The sequence below is a fragment of the Leuciscus leuciscus genome (genome assembly GCF_965113295.1).
Source record: "Leuciscus leuciscus genome assembly, chromosome: 17".
NCBI lineage: Eukaryota > Metazoa > Chordata > Actinopteri > Cypriniformes > Leuciscidae > Leuciscus > Leuciscus leuciscus.
Window position 1 is genome coordinate 20,434,236 of NC_138741.1, and position 23,768 is coordinate 20,458,003.

The 23,768-nt window shown below is 40.2% G+C and overlaps 1 protein-coding gene across 31 annotated transcripts in view; it reads left to right on the forward strand.

Annotated features, from left to right (window-relative positions):
- ank3a (ankyrin 3a) overlaps nt 1-23,768 on the forward strand; it is a 122,725-nt gene that overhangs the window by 82,810 nt on the left and 16,147 nt on the right. For 25 of the 31 annotated variants that reach the window (XM_082144042.1, XM_082144048.1, XM_082144057.1 and 22 more), the window contains 14 exons: nt 1,817-2,041; nt 2,326-2,480; nt 2,583-2,794; nt 4,577-4,784; nt 5,527-5,623; nt 6,544-6,772; nt 7,097-7,222; nt 9,455-9,577; nt 9,887-9,913; nt 10,479-10,557; nt 14,337-21,536; nt 22,220-22,294; nt 22,804-22,935; nt 23,083-23,226. In XM_082144042.1, coding sequence (XP_082000168.1) covers nt 1,817-2,041; nt 2,326-2,480; nt 2,583-2,794; nt 4,577-4,784; nt 5,527-5,623; nt 6,544-6,772; nt 7,097-7,222; nt 9,455-9,577; nt 9,887-9,913; nt 10,479-10,557; nt 14,337-21,536; nt 22,220-22,294; nt 22,804-22,935; nt 23,083-23,226 — 9,032 coding nt within the window. The remainder of the gene's footprint in view (nt 1-1,816; nt 2,042-2,325; nt 2,481-2,582; nt 2,795-4,576; nt 4,785-5,526; nt 5,624-6,543; nt 6,773-7,096; nt 7,223-9,454; nt 9,578-9,886; nt 9,914-10,478; nt 10,558-14,336; nt 21,537-22,219; nt 22,295-22,803; nt 22,936-23,082; nt 23,227-23,768) is intronic. The other 6 variants (XM_082144058.1, XM_082144046.1, XM_082144062.1 and 3 more) reach the window with 4 other exon arrangements.

A 23,768-nucleotide genomic window follows, 5' to 3' on the forward strand; every position in this document is an offset into this window, starting at 1 on the left:
GATGAAAGGGAGGTTTTTGTCATGTTCTTCACTTCTCAGTGTGAAATCACCTGTTAAAGCTGCATAATTTTTTTTCCACTAGGAATGGGCAATATATTGAAATGCAACAGTGTATTTGTGATAATTTTGCTGATGATTTAAAATACTAATTCTGAATTTCACAATGATGGTGGCACGGTTAGTCCACACCATTAGACATTGTCCTTGTCTTGTGAGTGTGAGAGCGTTAATAGTGTCCTTGATTTAAAGTTTACTCTAATTCAAAAACTTGTTTACGTCATCACTCAATATTGTTCCTGGAATTCTTGAGGTGACATATCTCGTATATTAAATATATATTTATTATAGATATGTTAGCAGTTTGTTTTACTATTTATTGTTATGTTGACCCATATAAAAGGGAATAATTAAATATCATTCTTCCATGAGATTTATTTATTTATTGAAAATAATGTGAAAAACATGCCTTCATCATTGACTTTACCGTTTTAGTTCCTACATTAAATAGTTTTAGTTGGAATCACTGGATGTTTGGTGAAAATGGTTCCTCTGACAACAAAAACATACTTTCAAGCCATTTTAGAGCAAATGTATCAGAGTACAATACTGTACAAAAGCTTTTCAACTCTTTTCAAGAATGTTTTTAAATACTTGTCTTCACCAAGGATGAATTAAATTGATCAAAAATAACAGTAAAGACTTGTTACAAAAAATTCAATTTCAAATAAATGCTGTTCTTTTTAAATGTGTATTTCTCAAATAATCTTAAAAATTCATGTATCACAGTTTTCACTCAAATATTAAGCAGCACAACTGTGTTTAACATTGATAATAATAAGAAATGTTTCTTGAGCACCAAATCAGCATATTAGAATAATCTCTGAAGGATCATGTGACTCTGAAAACTGGCGTAATGATGGCTGCTGAAAATTCTGCTTTGCCATCACAAGAATTAACATTTTTAAATAAACAAATTTAATTACATTTTATAAAATATCAAAATAGAAAATCTTTATTTTAAATTGTAATAATATTTCACAATATTTCTATTTTTACTGTACTTTTGATCAAATAAATGCAGCCTTGGTGAACATAAGAGAACATAAGAGAATTCAAAAACAAAATCTTACCGATCTCAAAATCTTGAGCGGAATATTTTATATCATCAGTAGGTTGAAAAATTTCACAATTTAGCATTTTAGCTGCACTGCCCAGCCCACATCCAGTGTTAGGGTCTCATGTGCATGTGACAAACACACAATTGCATTCAGTTCACATTAACAGATAATGGGATTTTGGGTTTTCTGTCCACCTGTGGAGGTGCTTCTGGTCACACTGTTGATCACTGATCACTGCTTCGAAACAATTGATCTTGGCAGTAAACGGGATAGCATTTGACTCCGAGTCATGAGTACAGTGACTGTGGTAATATTTTGGTAAGTCAATATTCAAGGAATCCCTTGTGTTTCTTCTAAGTGTCTCTGCTGCTGTTGAATGAGGGATTAAATGCTGCCAGGTTTAACAGCTCGAAGCACTGTCACTCTTTTTAATTGTTTTTCCTGTCTCTATCTCTCTTGCTGTAATGGTCTGTTCTCGCTTACTGTTTCTCCTTCTTTTCTGTTTCTGCTTAGACCTTTCCCTTCTCTCTCGCTCTCTCTCTTCCCTCACCACGTGTGTTGGGTGTACAGTGATCAAAGCATGGGAATCGTCTCTCACTCGTTCGTGTCTGTGTAGTGGTTTTAGCGTGGTGTCCCTCTTTCTTTCTTAATTTCCTACCCTCTCTCTCTTTCATTATTCCTTCATTCTCTTCTTACAGGTTCCTTGTGAGTTTCATGGTGGACGCTCGGGGTGGGTCGATGAGAGGAAGTCGTCATGATGGTATGCGCATAATCGTTCCACCCAGGAAGTGTCCAGCACCAACACGAATCACCTGCCGCCTAGCAAAGCGCCACCGCCTGGCGTACCCACCCCCTATGGTGGAGGGGGAGGGTCTTGTGAGCAGACTGGTGGAGATGGGGCCATCCGGGGCACAGTTTTTGGGGTAAGAGTTCCTCTGAGGTGGCTCAAAATATCTGTAGTTTCACAGTAAAAGCAGATAAATCATGAAAAACATAATCTCTAAGGGGACTTAATTCAGACTGAATAATATAAGGGTTTCCATCTTAAATTCTCTTCATCACTTAAATTCTCTTTAAATTAGTTCTGATTTCAATTTGCATGGTGCAATTCTCCATCTTGCTCTCCGGTTTTGAGTGCTTGGTTTTAGTGAATGCATTGGACTTCCACTATCTGTTCACACCTTTATTGTCTTCACTTCATTTTCAGGCCTGTGATTGTAGAAATTCCTCATTTCGGCTCTATGCGGGGAAAGGAGAGAGAGCTGATTGTCCTACGCAGCGATAATGGAGAGACCTGGAAAGAACATCATTATGACTGCAGAGTAACAGAGCTCACTTCAATCCTCAATGGCATGGATGAGGGTAATGTACAAACAGCTGATGACATAACTAAAACTACCTCGCGGGGAGCTTTCATTTAATTCTCATGATTTTGTTGATTTGTGATTTCATATGTGATTACAGAGATGGACAGTCTAGTAGAGCTGGAGAAAAAACGTATCTGCCGCATCATCACAAAAGATTTCCCACAGTACTTTGCGGTGGTGTCACGCATCAAGCAAGAAAGTGATCACATGGGACCTGAGGGCGGAGTCCTGAGCAGTGAGGCGGTTCCCATGGTGAAGGCTGCCTTTCCCCAGGGAGCGCTTACAAAGAAGATTCGTGTTGGACTACAGGTATAAAGGCTTATCAAGATGGTTGTTGTCAAATTATATTTAGTCAAGCTAAATTTTTACTTTTACGTGGTTTCCAAGGTCATGGAAAAACAGGAAATATAAGGGAATTTTAAAATTGTGTTTTCAGGAACCGGAAATTATGTTTCTATAGTAAATATATTTAATATTTACTATAGAATATATAATATGATATTGTTGAAGAGCTTGTGTAGATGAAAACTCACTTACAAGCTAAAACAATGATCGATTTGTTTTGTCTGAGTCTGTCTAACTGGTTCACAAAATGATCTGAATGATTTTTCAGATAAAGTAATTTTAGCAGTTTACATAAAACTGGCCTGTCTTGTCATCTCAAGGAGCTCTGGGAACTTTCTTTCTCTCTCTCACACACAGTAGTAGAATATTCCTCCCCCAACACACACACACACAAAATAGCAGAATATAATTTATTCTTTGGACATTTATTCCTTCTGTTCTTACAGTGGTCAACAAGCATTTCCTGGCAGACAAGTCAAGTCAAGTCAAGTCAAGTTTATTTGTATAGCGCTTTTCACAATACAGATTGCATCAAAGCAGCTTCACAGTATTAAATTAAAATAATACAACAAAGTTTGTTTCAAGAGGAATTTATTGATTGATAAAATTAAATTAAATATCCCCAAAATATCCCCAACTGAGCAAGCCAAAGGCAACAGTGGCAAGGAACCGAAAAACTCCATCAAGTGACCTAATGGTGTCCTAAAACTCCATCAGGTGCCTTAATGGAGAAAAAAAACCTTGGGAGAACCCAGGCTCAGTCGGGGGCCAGTTCTCCTCTGGCATTGGATAGAGGCCGGATTGTAGTTTGAACTGTAGGATTATATGAATGCCTGGCTGAAGAGATGCGACTTTAATCTAGTTTTAAACTGGGAGAGCGAGTCTGAGCAACGAACAGTATCAGGAAGACTATTCCAGAGTTTTGGAGCCAAATGTGAAAATGCTCTCCCTCCTTTGGTGGTTCTGGATATCCTAGGTATGACCAAAAGCCTTGAATTTAGTGATCTCAAAGAGCGCGATGGATTATAGGGCGATAGAAGATCCGTTAAATAGACTGGAGCTAAGCCGTTTAGGGCTTTATAAGTCAGTAGCAATACCTTGTAATTAATACGGAACTTTATAGGTAACCAATGCAGTGATGATAAAATCGGTGTTATATGATCATATTTTCTTGATCTCGTAAGAACTCTAGCGGCGGCATTTTGGACTAACTGTAGCTTGTTTATTGAGGATGCAGGACAACCAGCTAATAAAGCATTACAGTAATCCAGTCTCGAGGTCATGAATGCATGAACTAACTTTTCTGCATCAGAAACTGATAGCATATTACGTAGCTTAGCAATGTTTCTAAGGTGGAAAAAGGCTGTTTTTGTAACATAAGAAATATGATTTTCAAAAGACAGGTTGCAATCGAGTATAACACCCAGGTCTTTTACTGTAGAGGATAAAGTAATAGGACATCCTATGATGTTAAAGTTGTATTGTACATGAGACAACCCATGACTATAGCATAGAAACTGAGAATGTATACATTACACAAAGAACAAGTCAGGAGGCTAAAACAATAAAAAGCTATTCACATTCTAATGATAATTAGTTAGAAGCATATGCCTAGAGACATGAACAACAAACACACAGCATGCATGCACGAATTTGCACACTGTAGATGCTCTGCAAATAGATGTTCTTCTGTTTTTTCTACTATTCTTAATACTGCTTTTCTCTCTGTCTGTTTCTCTCTCTTAGGCACAGCCAGTGCCAGAGGACATGGTGTGGACCATCACTGGTAACCGTGCGTCCTTCAGCCCGATTGTTACTGTGGAGCCCAGGAGGAGGAAATTTCACAAGCCCATCACCATGACAATCCCTGTACCGCCCAGATGCAAAGAGGCGGTTGCTAATGGACGCAAAGGAGAACCTGCCCCCTGCCTTAGACTGCTCTGTAGCATCACAGGCATGTGAATAGTGAAAGTTTATGTATGTGTATTTTAAATGAGATAGGGCTGAAAATGTCAGGTTTAAATTTTGCCTTCTTAACTTAAACTTAAACTTCAGAGCTTCTTTCATTCGAGAGCAGAAATATAAATGAATCATGATGGCTTAATGAATGTGCAACAACAACTGCACGTTGATTTGAGATCCGCCATCTGAATTTAAATTCAACATTTGGGTTCACTTTAGTGTATACAGAGCTAAACAGAGTTAAAAGAGCAGGTTTTCAACTAAAAACGTAAAACTTTTTATGCGTTTTGGCCGTTTGTTTACATGACAACTGTGTTTTGGGTGCGTGAAAACGCAAAGTTTTGAAAACGGGTTTCAAAGTGCAAGTTTTTGAAAACGGTCCCCATGTAAACAAAACAAAACAAAAATGATGACGTCATGCACATGCGTATTACTTGTTCAGTCTATAGTGTTTCATCGCCATCTAATGGCCTAGCAGCAGAATACAGGGTTTTTAGTCATTTTCGTGGATCCGTGTGAATGGGGATCGTTTTGACAATGGTGGACAATTTTAAGCATATCGTTGTCGTGTAAACGTACCCTGAGATAAAGCATGCATTTGCAAGTGACATCAAATGCCGTACTGCTATCGAATAAATAGGACCAATAAATGATTAAGTATCATACCCCAACAGATATCACTGGCTCTGTAGTGATTCCCGACAACAGTGTTTAAAAGTGTTGCATCTTTTTAGGTGGAACATCCCCTGCACAGTGGGAAGACATCACTGGGACCACTCCTCTCTCCTTTGTCACAGACTGTGTTTCCTTCACCACAAATGTGTCTGCCAGGTGAGTCTCAGCTGATGTTGGAGTTTATCACATGCAGATTCAAATCATGTGCTTCAGAGTGGGAGACAGTAGAGGATTGGTGCCCTAGATTCATTTATAGCATTCTAATCGTGTTCATCTGCACATCTGCAAAGTCAGATGCTGATTGAACTCAAATATGACTGCAGACTGTTGCCTAGAAAAATGAGTTAGTGAGAAGAGGTTCACATCAGGTCATTAAATAACAGACACCTTTTCTATAAATAGTGTGAGGATCTGCTTATCTTTCTGATCAAATTTCTCTAAATTATGCAAATCACTTTTTTGTGAATGTCAGTTCCTAACAATAATGTTCTTAAAAATAAAACATGAATTAATTAATAATTAACATTAATTGATATTACCTTAAACTGCATAAGCCCAGCAATATGCTAAATTAAGCCATGCATATTCTCGTTGCCACTGACCCTGCATTTAATGTAGTTTGGGTTGTATTTTATTTTACGTTACATATTTTTGTTTGTTGTTTTTGGGAATATGCATGTCATGCAACATGTTCATGTTGGGATCTTCCTAATTTGACTAGCTGCTAATAAGATTCATTTATGTAAAAAATGGTCTTATACTAAAGAAATGCTTCTATAGTCATATTTTGTTATTTGCATTTTTTGTCTATGAAACAATTAGAATAGATTTGTAGCCTTTTTGGGGATTTTGACTGACATGTGAGCACCACTGGTACAAACATTAATGGTTTGTGTCAAACAGCTGACTTTTTGTTTCCATAACTTAGATCATGTAAACATCTTAGAACCAAGATTCTTCATCCCGTGGAGTTGTAACAGCGAAAGAACTGTAAATATTTGTGAAAAATAGAAGAATTGGGAAGAATTTTTCTTATTCTAGGCAATCCCCCACCCCCTCTCCTCTCCTTTCTGTAGATTTTGGTTGGCAGACTGTCAGCAGATCAGTGAGACGGTGGGTTTAGCATCTCAGCTGTACCGAGAGCTGATCTGTGTTCCGTACCTGGCCAAGTTTGTGGTGTTTGCTAAAATGATCGACCCTGTAGAGTCCCGCCTCCGTTGCTTCTGCATGACTGATGACAAAGTCGACAAAACTCTGGAGCAGCAGGAGAACTTTGAGGAGGTGGCAAGAAGCAAAGACATTGAGGTGTGCAATTGTAACTCACACTCTAGCCTTCACACATGCACACACACACAACACTATACACGTTCACATAAATAATTAACGATGAACATACTGTCAGTGTTTGGAAACAGTGAGTCATCATGAGTTTGTGAATATTCATGTATACACATAAGAAAAAAACATGACAGAACATGTACCTGTCATTCAGTCCATATTCATAAAAACACCCACACATTTATATTCTCCTATAGTCGAACACAATAGCACTTTTCTTTTACAAATCATTGACAATATAAAGACATAAATGTACAGCTTCTTATGATCTGTCCCTTGTTTCTTTGTCAGATTCTGGAGGGTAAGCCCATTCATGTAGATTTCTACGGTAACATCTCTCCTCTGGCAAAGAGTGGCCAGCAACTCATCTTCAACTTCTATGCCTTCAAAGAGAACCGACTCCCATTCAACATCAAGGTTTGAGAGACAATGGCTCATTCATCCTAATTCTTCCAGCTATTACAGTTTTTCTCAGTCGATTTGACACATTTCTCCAAACTCAGATAACTGCTTTCAAAACAATTAAAATGGTGATCTGAACATTTTCACAGGAAATGCAAATTTCCTAATTGTTTACAACTATCTCAACTACAACAACTATAAAAGGGGAAAGAAGAAGAATTCTCAGAAGAATGAGAAGGAGAAAAGGAGGAGGTGTAAGAGTAAGAGGTGGTAGAGGAAGGGCATTATTGAGAAGGAGAGGAACTGTGGAAGAGGTAAAAAGAGAAAGTAATAAAAAGTAATAGATAGTATAAACCTTATTCAGAGCAGTGCCATAACAGGTATGAAAGCGAGGCTGTGAGGGATAGACTTACTGTGTTTTCAACGACATCCGCAGTAAAAAGCTTTATAAAGCTCCTAGATCACTTATAATTTTACACAGCTCATATTGTCAGGGTTTTTTGTCTTTTTGTCAATTATTTTTGTCATATTATTTTTGGTGTGTTTTGTCAGCAGAACAATCCAAAAACGCATTAAATAACAGACCAACCCACTGAAGAGATGTCTATCCCTCACAGCCTTACTTTCATTCCCGTTAAAAATCAAAGATGGCTCTGCTGTGAATAAGGTCAATAGAAAGAGGAGATGGAGCAAGAAGAGTTAAGGATGTAGAAAAAGGGGAAGAGGGAAGAGTAGAGGGAGAAGAGGTAGGTAGAGTGGAGGGCAATGGTATAGTGGAAAGAGCAAGAGAAGAAAATATAAGAAGACATGGAATGCGAGGAAGGGGAGAGCAAGGTGTAAGAGGAGGGAGGAGAGAGGTTGAAGGACAGGGTAAAGACGAGTTTCAAATTAAATCAGAGCCACCCTAATTGACCATGTTATAAATTATGGTCTTTCCTTGAGAGAAACTGGACAGAGAGTTCAATATAAATGTTGTGCCCCAGTCAATGTCCCTGGACATAGAAGAGGCAACATCACTGTATGTGCTGCCATTTCAAACACTTGTGTTGTGGCACACAATGCTGTCTTTGGGCCATACACATATTAAACTCCCTCAGTGAAATCCACTTTCTGCAGGGTGATCAGGAGCAAATTAAGTGATATTTTGTAGTTGTTTGGTGTTCCTTCCACCATATTGAAGTTGATGTACAAGCATGTCAAGGATGATTATTTAGACTCGTGAAAATTCTCTGGCCAGATGTAAATGAGAGGCAAGATAAAAAAAAGTAATTGATTCAATAATTGCCGTTTTATTTATTTATTTATTTATTTATTATTTTTGGGGGAGAAAAATCTCTATTGCTATACAACTACTGAATTCTCACACGATTCTTTGAAGGACACGAAAAATTTTTTTTCATTCATGTATTTGTGTATCTATAGCTGAATTTGTTATCAAATCAACAAAGAACACACTATTAGTTTTTATGTTAATATTTATTTTTGATAAACGTATTACTAGAATAAAATGCAGTGAATATTTGACTGTTTCGCCAACGAGAGTGTTTAGTTTGCTTTTAATTGTTTTGAGAGCAACCACAATTATTTGGAGAAATGTCAAATCGATTGAAAAAAACTGTAAAGATTCACATACAGAATTTCACTAAACAAGTATAATAAAGTAAATCAGCTATACAGTTAAATCTGGATTTTAAAATGTAAATAAATGCCAAAATCGAAGATATAAAGTAAGTTAAAGGTGCATGTAGTATATACTGTATATGTATATATTAGGGGTGGTGGAACAAATCGATTCACATATGAATCACAATTCTTCTGCCAATCTGCATCGATTCACAAATGTCAAAAATCAATTTTCGAAAGTCTTACATGTCTTTAACTTCACAGTACTACTTAAAGTTATTGACACGTAGAGTTTTATTTATCACAATAAGCCGCGAAAAATGACTCAGTCTGTTGCTTGCGCTGAGAGACATACAGCTAAAGCTTGATGTATGCAATCCCGAATTCAATTGCGTTTTACAGCTTATTGCGCATGAATGGTCAAATTCACACACAATTATGTAAAAGGTTCCCAGATAAATTAAAAGAAAATAATTAGTATCAGCTGGTCATGTGATCTCAACATAGCAGATCCCATGAGCTCAGCTCAATATAAAATAAAACAGCTTTTATCGGGCTACTGATATGATTGGAGTTATATGTTAAGATTTTTTGTCATTCTATGTGTGTGTATGGATTTTGTAGGTCAGAGATATGGGCCAAGAGCCATGTGGGAGAATATCTTTCCTCAGAGAACCTAAAAGCGCAAAAGGCCTGCCACAGAGTGCAATCTGCAACCTTAACTTCACACTGCCAACACACAGGAAGGTAAGAACAAACATGAACATGATTCTGTTACATTTCCTTTAGTGTTATCTAGAGTCTTCAACTATTAAACATTGTCACAGAGCTATTTGTGTTGCTGCTTTAGCTGTAACTTTATTTTGCCTTTCCTTTTGTCTTGCTCTCTTTTAATCTCTCTGCATCTGCATTTTTTACCTTTTCCATTCCCTTACTGTCATCTTTAAACTCCCTTTCTCTTACTCCTCTCCCTTCAACGCCATCTTCACATACTCACCATCCTCGGCTGCTGCCTCTCCATTATGTATTGCTGCAATGCATCGTGGGAAATTGTAGGAAATGGAGTCAGATCCTGATGATGAGGTACATATTTCATAACTTGTCCACCTTTGACTTTAGTGTGGTGCTTATGTGATCATACGCTTATTTATGTGATTGGTCAAAAGCTTTTGTACCAGGTCATTGGTCAGGCAAGTGCATGCCTCCTTTTTGTGTTTATCAGTAGATTTAAAGCATTGTTATTTTGTGGCTTATTGGAAACATTTTTCACATTTCTCTTTTGCAGATTTGATTTTTATTTATTTAATTTTATTTCAAAGTGAAGCAATTAGGCAGTTTCACTGGAAAATACCTTTCACACTGTTAGCAAATGGGCTGTGCTTGTCTAGTTGACCCTCTCTCAGGAGACCGCATTTCAAAGTGAAATGTAGCACAACATTCCTTACAGAATCTGAAGCAATTGGAGTGTTTTACTGATATCCTAAATTAAATGTACCACATCAAATAATTCCTTCAAATTTAGGAACATTGATACAGTGCTTTCAAAACAATCAAAAGGGAATTATAGTAATTAGCCACTTAAAAGATCATTGCACTACGATTTTTGTCACTTTGTTCTTACATAGGATTTTTACTTTTGTTATTGCAGAATGACAAAGATCGACGACATACCTTTGCCTCATTAGCATTGCGAAAGCGCTACAGCTATCTGGCCGATCCAGCATCCAGTGAGTCCTACATTTTCTTTGTTCTTGAAACATCAGCATGACATAATCATACATGTCACACATACATAGGCATCTGATACAGGCATATATATGAAGGCACAATAATCTCATATCTCACCATTTTCGAAAACAGAACTGCCAGTATATCATGTTTGTGTACATTAGTCATAAACAATTACATTTGTTTGCTTGCTTTTTTCAAAAAAAAAATTTTCTTTGTAGTGTGTTGTTTTTTCCATTGTTTGACATTTTATATGATTTGCTACCACATTGTCTACACAGGTTGTGTATTGCCTGGTGTGTTTTTGAATAAACCCATCATTATGTTTTATTGTTATTTATTGTGTTATTTTCAAAAGAACTTGCTTGTTTTATTGACAGTTCTTGTAATTGGTCATGATAAAAAGCCATGGAACTCAATATCAATATTTTACCACTTGCTTACTTATGGCGCTTTTCCATTACCAGTACCAGCTCAACTCGACTTGACTCGACTCGGCTCGGCTCGGCTCGCTTTTCGTTCCGTTTTCCATTGCAGATAGTACCTCCACAATAGTACCTGGTCGTCATAGCGACGCTGCAGGAAACTGCCATGACTTAATCTTATACGCGAGACGCGCGAGACACACCCGCTACCCACACACACAGGACTATGGAGGAAATCGAGTGTATGCTGTTTTTGGATGTTTTTGTTTTTGTTTTTGCTGTTTTTTATTCAGGATACTCCGTCTGGCGCGTGCAATGATGACGCAGTGAATAGTGACAATTCTCTCTGACCAATCAGCAGTCTGTCGTGTTTTCACGTCACATTTTAGTATCGCCTCAGCTCGCTTAGAACCTCGCCGGAGGTGGTACGAAAAAAAGTACCTGGAAACGGGTACAGGTACAACTTTTACACAGTGGAAAACCAAACAAAGGCGAGTCGAGTCGAGTCGAGCCGAGCCGAGCCGAGCCGAGGCGAGCTGGTACTGTGTAGTGCAAAAGCGCCATTATTCATTTATTTAGGATGTTTTTTTGTAACTTGTTAAAACTGCCTTGTAATTGGTCAGATTTATAAAGTATTAATAACTATTTAACTAATAGGCTATGTAACACACTCCTTTATTTTAAAATGTAATTATTAATGTAAATTTAAATTTAAAACGATGGCATTTATATATATACAGGGTTTATCCTGGCTCAAAACGAGGCGGAGGTGGTAAAATCCTGATCATGTATTTTAGTAATAAGATCATTAAATTTGTATTTTTCGTAGACCATCATATAGCCTACTGTGTTTCCCACAGTATTTTTATGGGTGGAGCTCGGTACCTCTAGTGGGGTCCGGGGGCATGGCCCCCCGAAAGAAAATGTTGTACATTTTAAATATAAATTCATTAATCTGGTGCACTTTGAGTCACCCGAATCCGCTGTTAAAAATAAATAATCCAACCACCCAAACCTATGATATTCTTTGATTTAGATATCTGCATCTGATCATCAAATTAAAATTATTAAAATTCTCAGTGTTAGGCATGATAATATGGTAAAATATCACACTGAAGTAGGCTGATTTAAAATTAACATTTATTTAAAATAAAAGTTCTTCATTTGGCTAAATTACATAATAGCCTAAACAGAGGCTTTACTCCCTTCAAACTTAAATTGTCAATGTTTCATTACATCACTGTTGGAAAACACTCTTATCAGAATAACTTTTTTTTACATTTATAAAGGGCAGTTTTCCCCCTAATTTTATTTAATGTATGCTCCATCTTTCATTTCAAATTCTTAAATTTGATCAATACATTCAATTAGAATAATAAGACACTAGGCTGTTTCCAATCAAATTAAATAATTTACATAGAAAAATTACAACTGTATTAAATGAGATTACGAGATTGTTTTAAATATCTTTTTGAATATACAAATAAGGAATGTTGAAAAGAATGATACTTTGAAACTAAACCGCCAGTAGGTGGCGGCAGGCGACTGTCTTAATGAGCTAGTCATTGAGTCCTTAATTCAAACGATTCGTTCAAGCGGCTGAGAATGAGGCAGTTTATGAATAGGTAATTGAATCTTTGACTCAACTGATTCGTACAAAAATCGGAATCATTCAGTAATGAAACACGGCTGAGTGTTCCTGTGAGATGGTTCTGCTGTGATCTTTGTTTGGAACTATTTTCGCTGCTGAAACAGAACAAAAACAGTCATTGCGTCTAAAATGTAAGTGACTTCATTTTAACTATTTGTTTATTGAACTGTTATAAAATCAGTGTGTCGGTTTTCAATCGTCATGGTATTCAGGAAAACAGCACTCTGGTTGTGTGTTGTTTCTTAAAGGGTTAGTTCACCCAAAAATGAAAATTCTGTCAGTAATTACTCACCCTCATGTTGTTCCAACCCCGTAAGACATTCGTTCATCTTCGGAACACAAATTAAGTTGTGTTGAAATCTGACAGCTGGATCACTTCTCCATAGGCTTCTAAGGGACTGAAACTTGCTGGCCCAGAAAAGTTATTAAAGAGATCGTTGGTTCACGTAGTGTTTTTGCGCAGCGCGTCAGTTTTGTACGTGACAGGCATCACACACATGACCAGCGTCGGCCGATAGTGAGCCTACGTGGTGACGTGCAACACAGACGCGCTGCGCAAAAACACTACGTGAACCAACTCGAGGCCCAGAGAGAATGAAATGAATAGTGGAATAAAGTCGTTATTTTTGTTTTTTTTGCGCACAAAAAGTATTCTCGTCGCTTGATATACTTAAGATTGAGCCATGTTGCTTATGTTTTTATTATTAATGTAAATATTAATTTAAAACAATGGCATGCCATTGTAAAAAAAAAAAAAAAATATATATATATATATATAGTAGCGATTGTAATTTAAAAATTACTAAGGCCTAATGCACAGATCTAGTTTGACATAAATCCTATTGACTGAATCTAATGGCGCGTTTCCATTACCAGTACCAGCTCAACTCGACTCGACTCAGCTCGGCTCGCTTTTCGCTCCGTTTTCCATTGCAGATAGTACCTCCACAATAGTACCTGGTCGTCATAGCGACGCCGCAGGAAACTGCCGTGACTTAATCTTTTACGCGAGACGCGCGAGAGACACCCGCTACCCACACACACAGGACAATGGAGGAAATCGAGTGTATGCTGTTTTTGGATGTTTTTGTTTTTGTTTTTGCTGTTTTTTATTCAGGATACTCCGTCTGGCGCGTGCAATGATGACGCAGTGAATAGTGACGATTCTCTCTGACCAAACAGCAGTCTGCCGTGTTTTCACGTCACATTTTAGTATCGCCTCAGCTCGCTTAGAACCTCGCCGGAGGTGGTACGAAAAAAAGTACCTGGAAGCAGGTACAGGTACAACTTTTACACAGTGGAAAACCAAACAGAGTCGAGCCGAGGCGAGCTGGTACTGTGTAGTGGAAAAGCGCCATAAGTGTACTCTTTACGTAGCACCGGTACTTATGACATTCCTAAGCATAAATGGAGAGACTATTAATTGTTTTCCACTTAAAATCTGAACATATTTTCTGAATATTTAGAGCTTGTTATCTTATTTAAGTGGCTGATATTTTACCATCATTTTGCATCTCCACCCATTTATCACAGGCATGAATTACTTTATTTTTTTCACTTAGCTTTCCATTGTCAAAAGCCTCCACACTTTCAGTATTTTCACTACTGGTTGTTTCTGGATTTATCCCCTGACTAAATCTTGTTTCTCTTTTCTCTCTTATTTAACTATTTCTGTTTACTTTTATTAATTTGATTATGCTAGAAACAGCTGAAAGAGGCCATAACACCACTCCAAAAACCACGCCGCAGTCTTCTGGCTACGCTTACAAGCCTGTCTTTACGACGCGCACCTACCAGGCCTGGGCGACAAGCTCTCCCGTCAATGTCCCTAGCCAGACCAAGTCTGGTTTTGGCTCCCTCTCGAGTTCCTCATCCAACACCCCCTCAGCTTCCCCACTGAGGTCGGTGTGGTCTGTGAACTCTGCTTCTCCCATCAAATCCATCATTGGAGGTTCACCAGCATCTTCCATCAAATCTGCCAGCGACATTGCATCACCGATTCGATCCTACAGAACAATCTCCTCACCAATAAAGACTGTAGTTCAAGGTGCTCAGTATCCAGTCCAAGCCTCCCCCACCCTTCTGTCCTCTCCAGGGAAGAGTTCCCCTGATCCAGTTTCACTTAAAGGCCTCACAGGGCTCACAGCCAGGACTTCTCCGGTACCATCTGGTGGGACCTTGCTGGAAAGATCCTCCATTTCTATGACCCCTCCGGCCTCACCTAAGTCTTCACTAAACATTTACAGCTCAAGTTTGCCATACAAGTCTGTTGTAACCTCAAACCCTCCAGCAACCTGCTCCCCCATTAAAACTGTCCCGGGCTTTTCCTCCATCAGAACCAACACTGATGCCTCTGCCAGAGGATTCCTGTCGTCCCTCTCCTCACCATTGAAATCCGGCTCAGCCACTACAGCAGCTGCGCTGATCAATGGAACAGTTTCCCCAACCAAATATCGCTCCTCCTCCCCAACAACCCATCTAACCAGCACCCTGCAGGAAAGAATTCAAGCCACAACAAATGCAGCAACAACAAATGTGAATGCAGCCTTTGATGAAGTGGAAAAAACATTTAATTCCTGCTCTGCTGGCTACGGCACACTAAAGTCAGTGTCCTCCACTCCCTCATCCTCTTACCAGTCTATTCGTTCCTCTGCGTCCAACTCACTGTATGCCTCCCTCAGATCCCCTCCCAATTCTACCACATCTGTAACTTCCAGCACTATTACAGTTCCTGTATATTCTGTTATAAATGTCTTACCAGAACACCAGTTTAAAAAGCTCCCTGAAGTCTCCAAGTCAACAGCTGCTCTTCTGTCCCCCAGAAAGGCCACGCCCCAAGAGGTTAATACCCAGACTCAGTCCTCTTTTGCCAGAACTCTGTCTCCTGTCAAGACTCCCCTGCACATGTCCCCAGTAACACTAAAATCTGCTACCTCTTCATCCCCTCTGTCTAACAGCCAGGAAATACTAAAAGATGTTGCTGACATGAAGGAGGACCTAATCAGAATGTCTGCAATTTTACAAACTGATACAAATTCAAGCTCCAAAGGTTATCATTCTCACTCTAAGGAACATAAAGTGGACGATGAGGAGCCTTTCAAGATCGTAGAGAAGGTAAAACAGGACCTGGTCAAAGTCAGTGAAATTCTTAGCAAGGATGTTTTGAGAGAGAGTAAGGCAAATATTAAAAACAGCAAAACAGAAGATGTCCCAGAGGATGACATAGATGATAATCAACAAAATGAATGGAGATGCCCCCCTCGATATGAAACATTAGCCCCTCAAGTGAAAACAAAACCAGTGTCTGACAGAGATTTTAACCTTGCTAAAGTTGTTGATTACCTAACTAATGACATTGGTACAAGCTCTCTTTCTAAAATAGCCGAGGCAAAACAAAGAACTGAGGAAGCAAGGAGAGAAGGAGAGGAGAAACAGAAACGTGTCCTGAAACCTGCAATGGCATTGCAGGAGAACAAGCTCAAAATGCCTCCAACTAACATGCGCCCTTCACCTTCAGAAAAAGAACTTTCAAAGCTAGCTGATGCATTGTTTGGTCCTGAAATCGCACTGGACTCTCCCGATGACGTCTCCCATGACCAAGACAAGAGTCCGCTTTCTGACAGTGGGTTTGAGACTCGCAGTGAGAGAACCCCCTCAGCTCCCCAAAGTGCAGAGGGAATGGGGCCCAAGGGCCTCTTTCAGGAGATTCCCCCTGTCATCACTGAAACACGCACTGAGGTTGTACATGTCATACGGAGCTATGAGCATCCAGACGATCCTAAGGACCCAGCATTGGAAGACGCTAGAATGACAAAGCCTCCACTCCGGTGTGCAGACACTGAGCCCCGATCACCTGGTGGGTCCATCAAAGAAAGAGTTAAAGCTTATCAAGCCAGAGTCAATGCAGAGGATGATGTGATGGGCAAAGGCATGCGGGTCAAAGAGGAAACTCACATAACAACAACTACAAGAATGGTGTACCACAAACCTCCTGCTAAAGAGGCTGTATCTGAGAGGATGGAGGAAACTATGTCTGTACGAGACATAATGAAGGCCTTCCAGTCTGGAAAGGATCCATCCAGAGAGTTAACAGGCCTGTTTGAGCACAAAAGCAACAGTGAAGGGGCAGATTCATCTGTTAGGCCTCTAGACCCAATGCCTAAAGTCGAGCGCATCATTGAGGTTCACATCGAGAAAGGCAACAAAGCTGAACCAACTGAAGTAATTATCAGAGAAACAAAAAATCACCCTGAGAAGGAAATGTACATATTTCAGGGCAAAAGTGGTATGAAAGAAATACAAAATAGGATGGGCAATGAGCAACAAAACAACATAGAAGCTGAAGAATCTCTTCCTTGTTATCTGGACTCCAGAATACACATGCCTGTCTCTGTGGACAATGATAAGACCTTGAAATTGCTTAGTCAGCAGTCAGTGGAGTACCATGATGATGAATCATCCGAAACTAGGGGAGAATCATACAAGTTTTCAGAAAAAATGCTCCTGTCAGAAAAATTTGACTCGTCCCATTCAGACTCAGACGAATCTGTGATTGACAGGTCTCGATACTATGGTGAGGGAACACAGAGTGGCTCAATTAGAGAATTCATGCTAAAGCCTGATAGGTCAGGTAGATCATCAGATGATGACAATTATGACAAACTCACTTTGTTGCAGTATGCTTCTGATCCTGACAGTCCAAAAAGGTCTATTTGGATGAGAGTTTCTGAGGATGGGCAGAATAAAAGCAGAGAGAAGCAAAAATATGAGGACAGGGTAGACCGAACTGTCAAAGAGGCAGAGGAAAAACTTAGTGAAGTCTCACAATTCTTTCGTGATAAAACTGAAAAACTGAATGATGAGCTTCAGTCCCCTGAGAAGCATCGCAGACAAGATGCAAGGGAGACTCGTTCTGGGCCCAGCTCAACTTGTAGTAGCCCAGAGAGGTCAGTTCATAGAAATGGAGGGACTGGAGAGGACTGGAGCAGAGACAGGTTTAGGGATAAGTATGGTTCCCATGACAGAAAATGTGCCAGTCTGCCAAGTAGTCCTGAAAGACGGGTCTTGCTTCAATACAATGATGACCCAAAAAAGGGGGACTGCTCATCTGCTAGCAGTGCAAGTGAATCATCTAAATATTTCCAACCCTCATCATCTAAGGTTAGCTCAGTAAGAATGAAATTTGAATCAGAGGCCCAGAAACAAGATAAAGGTCCACAATGGGGACAAACTTCAGGATCACCCGTAAGGAAGCTGCAGGAAAGTAAGCTACCTGTTTACCAAGTTTTTGCGGGGGGGAATCTCCCAAAGTCAACAGAGTCTTCAGAAAGTCAGAGAAGCCCCAAAAAAGATAGTGAGGTTGGCCATAGTTATAATGTTAGAAAGGCTCAAGCATTTGCCCAAAATCAGAGTGACAGACAGAGAAATAGGTCAGATAGCTCTTCACCAAACCATCACCAAAATATTTACAGCAAGGAGCAAATTGTCAATGAAGACAGGAAAATATACAAAACTTGGGAAAACCATGGCAATGGGCAACTGAAAGGCCAAAAGACAAAGCTCACCCATACCCTAGTGCATGATAGGCAAAAAGATGACTCACAGAATGAGCAGCACTCATTAAGTGATGGAAATACCACAAAAGAAGAAACAACTAAAAAGATCATTTACACAGAGTTGGTCATTCGAGAAGACCCTGGTAATGCTGAAAAATGCAATAGTGCTCTAAAAAAAAACTCGGAATCACAAATTCCTGTTAGGGTGTCATCTAGTTTTATAGACCATCATCAAAGTAGTACTTTAAAGTTAGATTCCTCCATTAAATCTGAAAGAACAGGGTCTCACATAGCCAGAAATAGACAGCACCCTAATTCAGGTGCCAACAAATCACCTAGTGAATTGTCATCTGTAGTGAACTCAGATTCTAGCAGGCAGATTGTTAATATTGTCTGTAATGGTGTTGATGATAACCAAGTTGAATATATTGAAAAAGTGACCCCAGGTGTCACTGCGGACATTAAACCTCTTCCTGTGTATGTCAGCATTCAAGTAGGTAAACAGTATGAGAAAGAAACAGCTACTGGGCAGCTGAGCACATACAAAAAAGTAGTAAGCCATGAGAGCAGGACAGTGCATGAAACACGTGGAGCATTTTATTCTGTTAAACAGAAACAGCCGCCATCTCCACAGGGAAGCCCTGAAGATGACACATTAGAACAGGTGACATTCATAGACAGTTCAGGGAAGAGTCCGGTAACTCCTGAAACACCTACCTCTGAGGAGGTCAGCTACGACCTGAACTCCAGGGCTCCAGAGCCTGTCATTGGTTCCATGGCTAGCATGCCTAGCCCAATCCCAGAGGAGTCTGAGGAAGAGGAGCAGCCTAAGACATTCATTTTCAAGGAATTACCAGCAGAAAAAGCCAAAACTGCCACTCAATCATCAGAGTCTTCAAAAAGAAAACAAGACTCGTCTGGAAAAAGATCAAAAGACAAACGCATAGCTTACATCGAGTTCCCTCCACCACCACCTTTAGAGACTGACCATGGTGACCCTGAAAAGAGGGGGTCATGTCCTTCCTCAGAAGCAGAAACAGAGATGATAGAGGTAAACCTTCAAGAGGAACATGACAGGCATCTGCTTGCAGAGCCAGTAATCAGAGTCCAGCCTCCTTCCCCTCTCCCACCTGGAGCTGACAACAGTGACTCTAGTGATGATGAATCTGTTTTTCACCCTGCCCCCCTTAAGAAGTATACCTTCAAAATGGCTGAGGAGTGCGAGAAACGTGTTAAGCCTAGGAAACCAGAGAGAAACGGATCACATCACAAGGAGTCAGGTATCAATGGCATTGTGAAAGGAGAAGAGGTAGAATGTGAACAGAATGGAAATGATCAATCTATCACTGATTGCTCTTTAGCAACAACTGCTGAATTTTCCCATGATACAGATGCCACTGAGATAGATTCTCTTGATGGGTATGACCTACAAGATGAGGATGATGGACTGAGTGACCCTAAAACATCCAGCATGTCGAATGAGGGAAAAGCAGGAGATCGGTCTTTCAGCCAGAGTAAACTTGAAGTGATTGAAGAGGAGAGCACGCCAAATGAGGAAACAGGGGAAAAGGCACAAATAAAGAGGTCATCTGGGAAAAAATCAGACAATGGGAAAGAGGATAAAATCTATTCTTTGGAGGGAAGACACCCTGATAGACAAGGTTTTGCAGACAATTATTTCCAGCACCAACTAGAGGAGGGCATAAACACTACCTTTAAAACTGTGGCTACTAAAGGCTTGGATTTCGATCCATGGTCTGGCAATGTGGGAGAGGAGGGAGCTTTTGATGCTAAAAACAAAGACGAAGATCCAAAGCCCTGTACTTTGTCAGTGGACGACAAATCGCAAGCAACCACGCCGGATACCACTCCAGCAAGAACCCCAACAGATGAGAGCACCCCAACTAGTGAGCCCAACCCTTTCCCCTTCCATGAGGGCAAGATGTTTGAGATGACCCGCAGTGGTGCTATTGACATGAGCAAGAGGGACTTTGTTGAAGAGAGACTTCAGTTTTTCCAGATTGGTGAGCATACATCAGATGGGCAGTCAGGGGACAAGGGGAAAGGGGGCAGGAGTGCGGGGGTAGTCACCTCTCACTCAAAGGCAGGGGAAAGAGCTGTAGAGGGGAAGGTAGAGGAAACCACAGATATAACACCATCCAGAGGCAGCACAGTGCAGGGCAGTGCTGACTGCCTGGACGCACCTCCATCCGTTGACACCACCTCATGCACTGTCACAGCCTCCAAGGTCGACCCCAAATTACGCACCCCCATTAAGATGGGCATCGCAGCTTCCATTACTATAAAGAAAGACCCTGGCTCAGCTGAACTGACTGATGTTAAAACTGAGTCCTCAGACAGTCAGATGCCGGAATACATTAGCTTGGAGTCTCAATTAGCTGAAAGTCACTTTGATAGCACTAACTCTTCCCCAACCGGCAGAAAAGATTACCCCTCAGAAAACTACAATAACAACAATAACTTAGAGTGCTCTAATGTGCAGGCCAACTACATCCAGTGTGGTAGTGTAGTTTTCAATTTGCAGTCATCTTCTGAACCCACCTTACAGAAAGCTAGTAGAATAGAAGCTCAGTTTTGTAGGGAGTCTGTGGAAAGGCTTGAGAAAGCTAGCACTCAAAGTCATCAGGCTAAAGTAGTCTCAGAGAACAGGCAGCAAAAGTCTAGACTCCCAGTCAAGGCAGCAGGTTTCAGTTTTAACACACACAGTTCAGGAAAGCAGAAGCCCAAGCAGGTTGTGAGGCCAGAGGCAAGGAAAGTGGATCCCGCATCCATAACGCCTGAGCCCAAGTCTAGAATTCCTGTCAAGGACATCAAAAGAAATGGTGCAGTTAACTCAGCTGTCACAGCTCAGGTAGTTCCAAGGTTAAGTAAGCCCACAGACTCAGAGAGATTAGTCCGACCAGTAGTTCCCTCCAGGCTGCCTTTCAAAGAGAGGTCATCTGGTGCTTCCGGTGTTTCGGTTAGCGAGGCAGGTAGAGGCAACTTTAGTGAGGTGTGTAGGCAGTCAATTGAGTTCTTAAAGAACGTTAGCGGAGAAGCAATAAAGGTGGCTGAACGACTTTCAGACGAGGAGAAACAGACACAGGGAGAGCAGTCGCAATCGGAGGAGGACAGCAGCACATCACGAAGCACCTCACTATCGGACCCCTCTCAGTCCCAGCCCTCCCTCTCCGCTGGCTCCTCCCGAAGGGTCACACCCTCGAGGACAAAGGTCACAAGGGCAGCGGGCAGTGAGAGGAGGAGGAGTAAGCGGACTGGAGGAGGGAAGGAGGGCAGTAAGAACGAAGGGGCTCGCAGGTCGCCCCCCGTCGCGGAGATCAAGCCTAGTTTGTAAAACTTTATTGAAAACTTTACTTGATCCTTAGTTGCATGAGCCTTTGTGACTGATTGGATTGCCTGTGGCGTGAACAATAGCTGTCATTCTTGTCATTCTCTCATCACTGTGCTGTGTGACTGTACCGTACTGTATCTGTCCCTGTCAGATCTCCCCTACCTTCCACAAATAATTTATCATAATAAGGGGTGGGGCACTGAACAGTGTATCTGTGCTGGGTTGGTTAAAGGAACGTTGTTGAGGAATTTATATCTGCTTCATTGTTTGTGAACTTTGTTAGATAAAATGTACAATACTATGTTGTCTGCATGCCTCATCTCAACAAAATCTATTTTTTGTTAATATTTTGTTTTCATTTTTTATACCATTGTATAAACTCATAGTTATTGCCTGCATAGATTCTGTGGAAAATTGGTTTTACATATACAATCAGAGCACCAACTGTGTAGCTGGAACATTGTAGTTCACCATCTGTCTGTTCTTCCTTTTCTAGCCAAACACAGTACTATTCTAAAAACATCTCTTGGTTTTTCCACTCCTGTACATAGCCTCTGTTGCAGAAAAATTGTTTTGTTCATTTTTTCCTTGTTTTGGCCAGAAAAGAAGGAAGTCATCTGGATTTTTCATTTGAAGTGAATAAGTAACATGTGTGTAATGTTCTGTATGTCCTGACAGGTCCACAGAGTCCCTGTGAGAGAACAGACCTTCGTATGGCCATTGTGGCTGATCACCTGGGTCTGAGCTGGACAGGTGAGACTCACTATGACTGACAAATTATGACAGAGTTTGCATTGCACTTAACATTGTGCTAATTATTTATTTTTGTCCTTTTGAAACTTGAAATATTTAAGTAGGATTTCAAATGATAATTTGATATCTAATAATCAAAGGGAAACAATCCTCAACACTGCTCTGCTGCAGTGCCCTCTTGTGCCTGTGTGTGTTATTGCAGTGCAGTCCTGGATTTATCATTTTTTATTCCGATTTTTACATTCATAATTCTTCACATCTGACAACATATTACTTCACTAAATATCTGATTCTGATTACATTTTCAAGTGTTTACTTCAAGGTCAGAAACAGGAATTCTTAACAAACTCAGAGCACAGCAAATGTTGGAGGGCTAAAAAAGTTTTAGCATTTTTTATTTTATTACTAATTTGTCTTTACATCTGTCTTCCTTTTACTAACTGTCTGTGCAGAGACGGTGCTAGTTATATGATGCTAGTTATAATATGATGTGTTTTACTGTTCTATAGAGCTGGCTCGAGAGATGAATTTTTCTGTAGATGAGATAAACCATATTCGCACAGAGAACCCAAACTCTCTCACAGCCCAGAGCTTTATGCTCCTTAAGAAGTGGGTCAGTCGGGATGGGAAAAACGCTACAAGTGAGAATCAATTTCTATCCATCTCTCCTAGCCTGTTTTTTTATTTTATTATTTCTTTCTTTCTTTTGCTTTCTTTTTTATACTGTGATGTTATTATAATATCTTTCTTAACCATATAAAATTAAGTTAATTAAATTTTTTTCTTAGCGGATGCACTGACGACGGTCCTGACTAAAGTGAACCGGATGGATATTGTGACTCTGCTGGAAGGGCCCATATTTGACTATGGTAACATTTCAGGCACCAGAAGTTTTGCAGATGATAGCGCTGTGTGCCAGGAAAAGGCGGATGGTAAAGTTTAGCCCCATCTAGCTGACCCCCCACCTGACCTCACCCCCTACCCTCCAACTCATTCCTTTATTATTGTCACCTGTGTTTTTTCCTCTACAACCTCCCTGTGCAGTTTGCCAAAGTGTTAATCACAGATGGACCACAAATAGTAACTATCTTGTACTTGAAGTCTACATTCAGACATTGCCTTTGGCACATTTATATAAGATCAGATCACAAGCATCTTCTTAAAGGCCCCAATCACACACACAGTGTGATGAATCACTTACTATTCTCTTATTTTAAAGACTTTCTGTATTCAGAGACTCTTCATTTCTGTTACCCCTTTCCCTTCCTCCCAACACCATATGCATGGACCTGGTTTGAACATGCATGTATATGGTCATGTAGTGTGAAGCAATCACAGCATGATGCTTTGCCTCAAGAAGTGTAGGAAGGGCCGTTCGAAACAGTATTTTCCTGTTACACATGTACACACTTTTCTTACAGTTTTAATGAATGCCCTAGAGAGTATTGCCAGTGGAACTTAAAACTGTTCTCAG